The 12,773-nt window shown below is 40.2% G+C and overlaps 2 protein-coding genes across 2 annotated transcripts; one reads left to right on the forward strand and one right to left on the reverse strand.

The window, feature by feature from the left end:
* The first annotated feature begins 643 nt into the window (after positions 1–643).
* Positions 644–12,536, forward strand: LOC111800798 (subtilisin-like protease SBT5.3). Its single transcript, XM_023684652.1, has 13 exons — positions 644–856; positions 952–1,335; positions 2,097–2,223; positions 7,865–7,974; positions 8,848–8,945; positions 9,119–9,283; positions 9,983–10,085; positions 10,229–10,763; positions 10,845–10,939; positions 11,014–11,259; positions 11,415–11,529; positions 11,609–11,822; positions 11,914–12,536. Exons 2-13 carry the CDS (start codon positions 1,325–1,327, stop codon positions 12,456–12,458), a joined length of 2,364 nt encoding a protein of 787 aa, XP_023540420.1. The 5' UTR covers positions 644–856; positions 952–1,324; the 3' UTR covers positions 12,459–12,536.
* On the reverse strand, positions 4,299–7,327 carry LOC111800800 (subtilisin-like protease SBT5.3). Its single transcript, XM_023684654.1, has 9 exons — positions 7,120–7,327; positions 6,954–7,051; positions 6,714–6,878; positions 5,988–6,631; positions 5,776–5,873; positions 5,457–5,702; positions 5,261–5,375; positions 4,974–5,187; positions 4,299–4,898 (listed from the first exon to the last, which is right to left on the reverse strand). Exons 1-9 carry the CDS (start codon positions 7,317–7,319, stop codon positions 4,357–4,359), a joined length of 2,322 nt encoding a protein of 773 aa, XP_023540422.1. The 5' UTR covers positions 7,320–7,327; the 3' UTR covers positions 4,299–4,356.
* Positions 12,537–12,773: the final 237 nt, after the last annotated feature.

A 12,773-nucleotide genomic window follows, 5' to 3' on the forward strand; every position in this document is an offset into this window, starting at 1 on the left:
GTTGCTCCTATCGAAGAACCTATTGATCAGGTAGATAATAACTATGATGTCTTAGAACAGGAGGAGCAAAGCCTTGTAAATGGAAGAGTGGAGGACCCTGAGGCTATCACCGAGAATAGACCACGAAGGATAATTCGAAAACCTGCCAGGTTTGATGATATGATAGCATATGCTTTCTCTATAATTGATGGAGTTCCCCCGTTACAAGGATGCTATTCAGAGGCCGGATAGCTTACACTGGCAAGAGAATATGAATCAAACTTGGATTTCATAACGTTAGAAGAAAGGAGTAGTGCGTTGACGTGGTAGCAACCAACTCAGTTATCAACTTGGAGATCTTATGATGGTCGGAAATTGTCGTAAGTTTTGATTTGATTTGGTTATTTAGATTACCTCTGATTGATTATTTGAATTGGATTTAGTCATACCATATTTAGTTATATATTTGGATTTGATATCGGAATTTGGGAGAGTTTTGGGTGTCACACATTATATCGGTTGAGTAACACATTGGTGAGAGTCTCCTAATTAGAATAGTTGTAACATTTTGTTTATGAGTGATTGGTTGATAGCCGTAGACACAGGGGAATTTCTTCTCTCCGAAGGTGTCTCCTTCCAAGAGCATTCTCTCAAAATCTTTATTTCTTCGTTTTCCTTTGACTGCATCGATGCTGAATTTCTGTTTTCCGCCATTGTTAGTTACTGATCAATTACTTTCTACCATGAAAAAATCTGTAGGAACGGGAAGCAAGTCGACGATCCTAATGCAATCGATTTAGACATTGACAAGAAATTCCTTGGCCTTCCTATCAAGTCAGCCGTCGGCAAGTTTCAACTTCTTCCTGAATTTTTGAAGGTGGAAATCATCACACTGCTTTTGTTTGTTATTGTTATGATTATATGTTTAGCCATGAAATTATCTCTATTACTCTGCTTTTGTCTAAATTTCAGCCTATGATTATTAACGCACATAGTTTAATCATCTGGTTTCAAGTAAAAGGTCTGGTTCGACAACGCTTGCGATTCCTTAACTACTTCGTGAATACAGAAATTAAAAAGATAGTCAAGGCCAATGATCGAATTGAATCCAGCAATGATCGTATTTATTTTAGGGTACACGTTTTTCATTCATGTCTCTAGCATGTTCATTGCTGCATCGATGCTGTCGGCTTCTTGTTTTACACTCGTTTTTCATTCATGTCTCTAGCATGTTCATTTCCTACTTGTTTCACACTTGTCGGCTTCTTCCTTTAGTACTTCGCTACAGGTATGAGAATGCTGAGGAGAGCTGGAAAAATTGGCGAGTTTGCCAATGTGTTTGTGAATGAGAAGCAGGTTAGTCTCTTTTCTGCTCCTGTTCTCCTATTACAATGTGCCAGACACTCTAGGTTTATTCTTAATGGTATAATGCTTCAGTTTAGTATTTAGAACTTAAAGTTTTAATTTGGACATATATTGTTACATTCAATTCAACTCATTCTGCAGAAGAAATTCAAGCAGCATTTTTCATTTCAGATGCCCAAAGCTCTGGGCAAGGATATTATGATCAATTTGCATTTTATTTTGAAATGAGCTTGTATATGAAAATGTTTGATAATATTTCAGCACAAGAAATAGAAAGTGTTAGGATCGCACAACAACGCACATACTCGATCTAGATGAACAAATTTGTATTGATGGGTATGTATAGGAGAGAATACAGAGAATAGAAAGTACAAAGGTGAATTTTCACCTATTTTCCATATATTTCAAAGGTGAATTTACTATATATATAGCTATTTTCCATATGAATTTTCACCTATTTTCCATATATTTCAAAGGTGAATTTACTATATATAGCTATTTTCCATATAACCGTTATCAAGCTATAAATAAAAGAGCAGGCTCCATAACCTAAGAGAAAGCTTGCATATTTCAGCACAAGAGTGGACAATGGTTCTACCTATATCATGGTTTATGCTCTTTTTGTCTATCATTTTCCCAACCACAATTCTAAAATAGCATAAATCATCATCTTGAGTTTGTGATTTGATTTATGGCACTTACTAAAGCATGTAAAATTACTAGTGTTAATGGTTATTAATTGGTTGCTGCGGTCGAATGACAGTGGGAAAAATGATTGAACTCCTTGGAGGAAAAGCAGGGGCTTCATGTGGCAGGTTTCACTATGGTAGTGCATTTGGAGAGCCAAGTGGTGATGCAGACGAAGTTGCTGCTTATAAGGTATTAAAGTGCTTCCTTTACATCCACTAACACCGTTTTCTATGGTCTTTCAAGAGTCTTTGAATTATTTTCCTCTCCTTTTGAGCGAGACTCTTATCAAGAGTAAGGACTTTCTTTACTCAGGTTTTATTATCAGTGTCCTGACCTGTAGATGATAGTTAAATTCAACTTGCAGCTGACTAAACTAATATTGTCTACAATTATAGAAGTCTTTTGAAACAAACATCCAAAGTGATGCATAAACAACACTAGCAAGGGCTAAACCTCCTCTAGCACAAGACAATCATCTCTTTTATACAGAGGAAAAAGAAGTTAATTCAGCTAATACTCTTATGCGTAAAGCTCTTTTACTGCCGATTAACGATATTCTATAAAACTACAAAGCATCTATGCAACCACGATTAGTTCTTTCTTGTGTCCAATAATTATTTGTCAAATGTTCATGTGGACTTCTCATTTGCTGTGTTTGTTATTTAATTGTTATTTTCCTTTTCAAGTTAAATAACAATTGTTCTAGATGAAAGAGATTCAATCTCTTCCACAAACCCTTCATTGTAAGCCTCTTCATTATGAAGGATGATGCCATGTACGGGTAAGAAGAAAGTTACCCATTTCAGAGTTGATCTTAAACAAGTTGAGTAGCGAGTTTACTGTCCATGAGCTTACCTTCCAAAAGCCTTAGAGAGAATACATGTTAGTGAACATGCTAGTGTTTGTTCAAGATTGAGTTACTCTTGACTGTCGGCGTACTTTTTTGTTCGACACTTGAAGATTTCATTAACATAGCTATCTTAAGGGTATGACTAAGTTAAGGGTATGACCCTGATATCATATTGGTTGGGGAGGAGTACGAAACACCTTTTATAAGGGTGTGGAAACCCCTCCCTAGCGTTCTAAAGCCTTGAGGGAAAGCCCAAAGAGGCCGAAATGGAAAGTTCAAAGAAGACAATATCTGCTAGCAGTGGGCTTGAGCTGTTACAAATGGTATCAGAGTCGGGCGATGTGCCAGTAAGAAGGTTGTTCCCCGAAATGGGGTAGACACGAGGCGGTGTGCCAGCAAGGACACTAGAGCATGGTTCACATAATCTAGTAAGCTTATTAGGGAGATATTCTATCAGTTACCTAAAATATTGAAAACATTAACTAAAACATTTATGTCATCCAAGCACGAATACCTCAAGAGCACTCATCCATAAACCAGTTATGGGTACAAATAACATAAAGAAATGTAACCAACATTTATTGGAAAAAAACTAACCCCAAAGAGAGTGTATTAGCTAGCTAGCTTGAAGAAAAAGAGACATGGTTTAAACTACCTAGACACCCCAAGAACTTAGTTGACCCCTCCACAAACCTAGTCGACCTCCACAACATCTAAGAATGGCAAAGGTAGCTCTCCAGGCCGTTATGTATATGCATAGTGTCATCGATTCAACGGTTCTATCAAAGCCTCCACGATTCAACGGTTCAATCAAAGTCTCCATTACCCTACGATACACTCACCATCGGGTTCCCCTCCAATTGTTGAACTATACCTGGGCCAATTAGGGTTGTGTGACCTAACAGTTGAGTTAGATTATTATCGTACATATCTGTCTTAAGAGAGAGTATAGAATCACGTGGGTAATGCAGATCCTTCCTAAGAGAGGATGTGGGATCACATGGGAAGTAAATGATGGTAGCTAGCAAGCACCAGGTGTAAGCTTCCCAAACTTTGGGTAACTATACAGTCCTGTCGGAACAATTCAGTAGCTAACTTCTCATGGATGACGGGCAGGCTAGCACATACCATAGTGTCCCCACCAAAGAGAGAATCCAATATAATGGTTTCACACTACATACGCAAGGTAATCTTACCCGAAGTCAAAGAACGCCCCAAAGATGGGACTTGTCACTCGATAATCCGCGACGTAAAAAAGGGGTGAACCACCTACTCGGTACCCAGAGTGCATTGTTTTTAGTTACAGTCTGAGGTTCGAAGCCTAAAAATCGAGTCGTGACAATACAAATTAGAGCCACACAAATAAACAAATAAATGATAGAGGGCAAAATATGTATGTAAACCATGTAATTGTAGGGAAAGTTTATATATTGATAATAGAATGAATTTGGATTACAGTATTATAAATTTGATCATACCAAATTCACGGCAATAGAACTTCTAACAAAATGTTTCCCATCTGACCATACCAATGCCCCAAAAACATAGCCTTGACGTCGTAGTTTACGTGCGTAATGAAATACAAGTTTGAAAGGCTTCTCTTCTCCAACGCTGTGAAATTGCAACTTACTTGGCTCCACCATAACCGTAATACCCTTGGGCATCCTCACCCGCGCCACATACGTGCCTGTGCTTCCCACATTCTTGACTCTTCTATTGACCGTCACTGATTCACCAATTTGCAACCTGGGGACCAAGATGGATGGATAGTTGAAGTCTGTGGTTGCAAAGTTCTTGGCGCAAACAAATGGCTTGTTAGAGAATTTCTTGAGTGTGCGGGAGTTGTAGCCCCGTGTACATAAGAAGTTCAAATAGTCATCAACCGTTGTGTCGTAAACGAGGCCAGGGTCCATGGCATCGTTTGGATGGACATGTCCTGCACCATAATCAAATGGGGTAGCCTTCACTTTGGTGTAGTCCAATATTGTGTTCTTGGTGTTGTCTCTAGTTTTGGCTGCAAAAACAAAATCAAAGCTTTAGAGGACCAAATGAAATTTAAATCAAGTTCTGTTTCTCGAGTTCAATAAACCTGTAGTCATGATGGCAGATTTAATAGCAGCAGGACTCCATGTGGGATGCAGAGTCTTTAGAAGACCTGCAACACCTGAGATATGTGGGCATGACATGGAAGTGCCGGACTCGATGTTAAAAGGCACTCGACGTTTATCAAATAGCAAGCCTGATGCTGTTATATCGTTGGTGACAGATGCGATTATATTTACGCCCGGTGCTGTTATATCAGGCTACACCAAGATATAAAGATTTGAGATAACTTTTCAAATGTTGAAAATTGCATTGGCTTACTATAAAACCAACCTTGATTACAGCCTCTGTGATGAAATCAGGGCCTCTTGATGAAAATGAAGCCATGAGAGGCGATGGTTTTATTCCCATCTCTGTGCTTGCATGGGTTATGGAAGCCAGGGGTGTCCTGGTTTCATTTACAATACAAAAACCAAATATTCAGCCCATTTCCTTTTCATTTTGTCATAGAATAGATGAGAGTCCTTACTTGGTGGAGCTCAAATATTGAGCGATGGAAACTCCATCCGCATAGCTTAGATGAGAAGCAGGAAGTATGTGTGGATCAGCTACAATAGCTGAACCGTCTATCTGGTTATTTACTAGAACCATCCCGACGCCACCGACACGATGAACCTCGAAGCCCTTTCTCACTCTTGCATTTTCTCCTCGAAGGCACACTATAATCTTGCCTTTTGCCTTTGTGGGATCAAGTGTTCCATCCATGCAAAGTTGACTGTAGAAACAAAGTGCAGTTCAAACCAAAGTGCCCTTTGAAGTGGAGAGGTAATATATGTATGTATACTCACGCAAACCCATCGGTGGCATTGGCAGCTTTCACTTGCACAGCCTTTATCAAAGGGTAGAACTTACCAGCCGGCAATCGACTGGATGAAAGGCTTGAACCCTTTGGAGTAAACGTAAAGGTTATTATGATCAGCTCATCAACCACAAATATAACAAGTTTAATGCATTATAGACTAAACCATTTGTCAAAGGGTTGTGTGTGATGGATGAGTACCCTTAATCGCTTCTTGTTCCCCAGGACCACATAACTGACAAAGTCACGGTCGATGGTACTAGCTCCAACAGTGACCATCCAAGGAGACACATTGCTCACACTCCCGGGAGACGGGCCGTCATTCCCGGCCGAGCAAACCACAACGATTCCGTGCTGAACCGCATGGAACGCCCCTATTGCAATAGCGTCATTAGCAAACTCTTGAGCTGCCATGCCAAGAGAGGCCGAGAGAACATCCACACCGTCGCTGATAGCGGCTTCGATGCCTGCTAAGATGTCAGAATCGTAACAGCCGCCATTTTCTGAAGGCCAGCAGACCTTGTAGGCAACAACACGAGCCTTGGGGGAACCTCCTTTCGCCGTCCCATTGCCATTGCCAAACACATTGACTCCATGGACAAAGTTACCACCGGCAGTGGACAAAGTGTGCGATCCATGACCTTCATGGTCTCGTGCACTGTCGAAGCTGATGTTTTGCTTCGTCCATGGACGTTCGGAGGCTTGGAATCCTCGGTAGAAATAGCGTGCTCCAATCAACTTCCTATTGCATCGAAATTTGGAGCCGCCTTCACAAGCACCCCTCCACCTCGAAGGAACAGGGCCATACCCTGCATCGTTGAAGCTCGGGGACTCTGGCCAGACACCTTCACATACATTGTAATAATAGCTCAAGTTCACTGCTAACAAATAACAAAAATCCAATAGAAAAAGGGAAGATTCGCAAACCCGTGTCGAGGTTCCCTATGATGGTATCTTCCCCAAACCGAGCCGCCTTCCAAATGGAGTTCCGAGGGATTCCTCGATCACTATCAACCCCGAGAAAACCCCATGATCGTGTCGTATGCAATTTTCTCTCCTTGTTTTCAAAAACCGACACCACGCTCGGATTCTCTATTTGTAGACAATATCATTAGTAAAGTAAGACATTAAAAGCACCAAAATGTATAGGAAAGCAACAACGCTTACTCGCAAGAGCCGTGGCTTCTTGTTCATCGAGAACGGCAGCAAAGCCATTAATGTATCGGTTGTAGGAGTAGAGAATTGAGTCTTTGGCTGCTACTTTGCTATGAATCAAAAGGAGAATTGTTAAGCGATTGATATAAAGAAGGAGAAGAAGAGGAGAATGAATTACCTTCCCTTGACGGATCCTAATATATGATATTGAGACTCGGTTGCAAGTTGGACGTCGTAGATGCTTGGATTTGGGCCGAAGGAGTGTGATCCCAAATAGACAATGTAGGACTTCTTGGTAGGAACAGCCACTGTTTGGAGCATAAAGAAAAACAAAAGTAATGGAGAAATAACATAAGAAATATAATAAGATTTCTCCATTGCTTTTGTTTTTGAAGTTCTATTGTGCTTTTCTCATTCCCAATTGGCTTGTTTATATACCCAAACTCAAACACAAATCAATGGTTCCCTTTAATCTTCCCTCGTAAATTAAGCTCATCCATCTAATTATTGAAAAAAAAAAAAAACTGATCTTACCGTTAGTATATGGATGAAAACTGTTTATTTAACGTATTCTAACTGTTATTCATTTATAAATGAAGTAACATATTTTAATTCCTTCTAATTTAAGGCAATTGAGTATGTTAGAACAAAAACTGTTTTAAAAAATATAATAATTATGTCCTAATATAAAATCCTTTGAAACCCGAAGACCATGTTCATAGCCAAAGCAATGGATGCTTCCATTCTAATTCCTTCAATTCTTTTGTTCTTTTTCCTCTTCTCTTTGCTGCAAACTTCCACCATTGCCTCAAAAAAGGTATGAACAATTTTTCGTTATATATACATACGTACGTACGTACGTATTTGCTCGAATCGTCGTGTTTTTGTTGATTCGTTCTTTGTTTTTTTTACGGTGGTTGCAGCCTTACATTGTTTATTTAGAATCACAATTGGGCTATGCTGATTCAAAACATTGTTCTATTCAACAAGCACAAGTATCCCACTATAATCTATTGGGATCTTTGTTGGGAAGGTAACAATCTTCGTATGACTCTAAATGACGTTTATGCTTATGTAATGTTATGTAGGTAAGAACTGAGTTTGTGTTTGATACATGATTTTGATTATCTTAGCTAGGTTACGACGATTAAATAGGTCTATCTTAGCGTATATAATTGTAAGAGCCATAGTCCACTATTATTAGATATAGTTCGCTTTGACTTATTATATATCATCGTCAGCCTCACAGTTTTAAAATGATGGAGAGGTTTCCATACCCTTATAAGGAATGTTTAGTTACCCTCTATACCCGTGGTGAGATCTCACAATTTTATAGGAGGGAATGAAACATTTCATATAAGGGCGTGAAAACTTTTTCCTAGTAGACGCTTTTTAATAGGCTAAATGAACAATATTTGCTAGTGTTGGACGATGAAAGTCCTCCATCCCCTAATTTAGGGAATGTTCATGGGTTTATAATCAGAGAATACTCTCTTCATTGGAACGAGACCTTTTGGTAAGCCCAAAGCAAAGCCATAAGAGCTTATGCTCAAAGTGGACAATATCATACCGTTGTAGAGGATCGTATTCGTCTAACAGCTAGTAGTGGGCTTGGATTGTTACAAATGGTATTAGAGCAAAACACTGAACGATATGCCAGCGAAGACGTTGGGCCCCCAAATGGGTGAATTTGTGAGATCCCATCTATGGAGAGAGGAACGAAACATTCTTGGTAAGGGTGGAAACCTCTCGTTAGTAGATGCGTTTTAGAACCGTAAAACTGATAGTAATGCATAACGGGCCAAAGTGAATAATTTCGGCCAGTACAGTAGGCTTGAACGGTTATGTGATATATTATTTTAGTTTCTATACTTAATTTTGTTTGATGGGTTTGTGTAATTGATAGTCAAGAAGCAGCAAAGGAATCAATTTTGTACTCCTATACGAGATCTTTCAACGGTTTTGCAGCCATACTCAACGAGAAAGAAGCAGCAGATTTAGCGAGTAAGAACACCTAAGATTATATAGTCAAAACACATGTTACACACATTAAGACACCCATTCATAATATGATTTCGTTTATGAAAATTTCATTTGCTTTCTTAATAGTGTTCGTAAGACCAAATAGATATCAACCCATTTTGAAATTGATATCAATATTGTTTAAAACATGGCAGGAAGCCCACAAGTGATATCAGTGTTGGAAAACAGAGGGAGAAAATTGCATACAACAAACTCATGGCGTTTTCTTGGGGTGGAAGATGATGAAGGAATCCCTTCCAATTCCATTTGGAATGCTGCACAGTTTGGTCGAGATATGATCATAGCCAACATTGACACAGGTTTTATTTATATCATAATTTTTTTTTTTTTTTTTTTTTTTTTTTTNGCTTCAATTTTTTTTAAAAATATACCTAATAAATCTTTTAAACTTTTGATTTGGTTAGACGAACACGAGAGTATTCGTACAAAGTACGTCTCCCCTTAATCGAGGCTCGACTCTTTACTCCTTCTTCTTTTGGAGTCTTAGTCATTATTCGTACAAAGTACGCATCCCCTTAATCGAGGCTCGACTCCTTACTTCTTTTTTTTTGGAGTCTTAGTCATTTTTTACTATGCCTTCGAGGAGGCTCGACTCCTTTGTTCGACATTTGAAAATTTACCAATCTATTGGCATAATTAAGTTAAGGGCATAGCTCTAATACCATGTTAGACAAACATGACTCTCCACAAAGATATGATGTTGTCCACTTTGAGCATAAGTTCTCATGGCTTTGCTTTGTGTTTCCAGGGGGTCTCAGCCGAATGGAGAAAGTATTATTTGATTATTCCCTAAATTACTTTCATCATCCAACAAACTTGAATTGATTTCTATTCTATAATTGTTTTTAAACGTTTATGAAATGTTAAATGAGATATTAAGAAGTTTTAAATAAGCATGAGAAACAAAATTTAATGTTTTTTTTTTTAAATATTTAGTTTTGTGATTTAATCTCTAATAATTTCTTTCACATAAAAATTGAAATTTTGGGTTCGTATAGGCGTTTGGCCAGAATCAAAGAGTTTTAGCGACGAAGGGTATGGACCCGTCCCATCAAAGTGGCAAGGCACGTGTCCAGATGACCCGAGCTTCCGTTGCAATAGGTCTCTCTATTATTTTCAATAAAATATTGATAAAATATAGCATCCTAATAATACATATTATATATATATGAAAAAAAAAAAAACAAATAATACTTTTATGAAGCATGAAATATTTGATCTAAATTGAGGGGTGGGAAAATCAGGAAGCTGATTGGAGGAAGGTATTTCTACAAAGGATATAAATTCGCCGGAGGCGTTCTCAACGCCACTTTTGATTCCATACGCGACCACAATGGACATGGGACCCACACACTCTCCACTGCCGCCGGCAACTTCGTCCCCGGAGCCAACATTTTCGGCCATGGTAACGGCACGGCCAAAGGCGGCGCTCCAAAAGCCCGCGTCGCCGCCTACAAGGCCTGCTGGCCTCTCATACCCGAAGGAGAGTGCTTCGATGCCGATGTCCTCGCCGCCTTCGAAGCCGCCATCAACGACGGAGTCGACGTCATATCCGCTTCCCTCGGTGGAGGCGACCAAGAATTCTTCAGAGATCCTGTTGCTATGGCTGCCTTCCACGCCGCTCAACAAGGCATCATCGTCGTCTTCTCCGCTGGTAATGACGGTCCTAAACCGGAAACCGTCGGCAACGTTGCGCCGTGGGAGATCACCGTCGCTGCGAGCACCACCGGGAGGAATTTCGTCAGTAACGTCGTCCTTGGAAATAACAAAATCCTAAAGGTACTCGTCTTACCAAGATCTAAAATCTAGACAAATACTGAACGAGTTTCTGCCCTAATTAACTAAAACGACCACTGCTAGGGCTCGAGCCTTTCGTCAGTTTCCGCATTACCACAGTTCTATCCATTAATCGATTCTGTGGATGCGAAATTCAGCAACGTCAACGAGTTCCAAGCGTGAGTGTTGAGATTTTCCATTGTTCATAACTGCTGCTTCGATATTATGAAATTGAAATTGGCGTTAATTGCAGGAAATTTTGCGGCGAGGGAACGCTTAATCCGAAGAAGGTAAAGGGGAAGATCTTGATTTGCACTGCAGGGAAGATTACAGGAGTTGAGAAGGGTTACAATGCTGCGGAAGCAGGTGCTGTGGGGATGATTTTGGCTACCAACATTGACAATCTGGACGAAATCAAACCTGAGTTGTATTTCCTTCCAGCTTCGGGTATAACCTATTCCGATGGCGAATTGCTTGACGATTACATCAACTCCACCAGGTAACATAATAATCTTTCTGGTTCTTCTCAACATTTCCCCAATATGATTCATTCAACCTTCAAATGTTTCCATTCCGTATCTGTTCTCTTGCTTTACGATTGTTTCTGTTTTTTCTCCTAACAAAAAGTGGTTGGTTTTGCACCTTCCAATCCAGTACACCAGTGGCTCAGATAATGAACGTAAGAACAGAGGTGGAACTAAATCCATCTCCGGTCGTTGCTGCATTCTCATCCAGAGGTCCCAATCCGTTCGAGAAGGCCATCCTCAAGGTCTGCTTCCTAATTCTTTAACGCTACTCGTTTCTTCAGGCCTTTCAAACATGAACTCCGTTTCCTCTGTCCTTTGCAGCCCGACATAACAGCTCCGGGTTTTACCATATTAGCGTCTTACCCCACCACAATAGCCCCAACCCGTTCAGGCTTCGACCAACGGCGCACCCCCTTCAATGTATTCTCCGGTACCTCCATGGCCTGCCCTCACGTCTCTGCCATCGCCGCCCTTCTCAAGTCCATTCATCCCGAATGGAGCCCTGCTGCAATTAAGTCTGCCCTTATGACCACGGGTAAGGCTTCTTTTGCTGATCCACTGCTTCTGCTTCCCTCCTATGTTTAATCAATCACATAATTCAACATGTCTGCTCTCCCCTTTCGCAGCCAAAACAAGCGACGACAACAACAACAACGACTTGCTGCTCAATGCCACCCCATTCGCTCTTGGTGCAGGACATGTTCGTCCAAATGATGCAATGGATCCTGGCCTTGTATATGATATTACTGCCGATGAGTACTTGAATTTCTTGTGTGCTCGAGGCTACGATGCAATTCAACTTAGGAGATTCAGTAAGCAGCCATTTGTTTGTGAGAAATCATTCAAAGCCATAGATCTCAACTACCCATCCATCTCAATTCCAAATCTAAACGTGAATGCTCCGGTGACAATCAATAGAAGAGTTAAGAATGTGGGATATCCAGGGACATACGTGGCCCGAGTCGAGGTACCAGAGGGGGTTGCAGCATCGGTTGAGCCAAGTACGTTGCAGTTTAGCAGTGTGGGTGAAGAGAAAGCATTCAGGGTTGTAGTGCAAAACACGGGAGAATTGAAACATGAAGGTTATGTGTTCGGGAAATTGATATGGTCCGACGGAAAGCATTCAGTAGGAAGTCCCATCTCAATGAAATCTACGATGCGATTGACATGATGTAATTTGACATTGAAAATCATGTTGTTCATGACAATACTCCATTCTTAACAAAATCCAACTTTTTATTTAATGACACTCCACCTTTCAAACTGTAGTCTTAGAAAATAATTCTAGATCCACTTAATATGTTCGAGCTTGCCCCATAGATGTATTAGAAATGATACCTTGGAGCGGATGAAAGCTAAGCAAATAGCTTCGGCTCCAAGAACAGAAGACTGTGTTGGTTGTAGGAGATGTGAATCTCCCTGTCTTCTCGCTATAGTACATTCGCATTTCAATGTCTGACAGGCCTCCCTTGGCCTATTTCAGAAG

This window comes from Cucurbita pepo, chromosome LG08, assembly GCF_002806865.2.
Source record: "Cucurbita pepo subsp. pepo cultivar mu-cu-16 chromosome LG08, ASM280686v2, whole genome shotgun sequence".
In the NCBI taxonomy this organism is placed as follows: domain Eukaryota; kingdom Viridiplantae; phylum Streptophyta; class Magnoliopsida; order Cucurbitales; family Cucurbitaceae; genus Cucurbita; species Cucurbita pepo.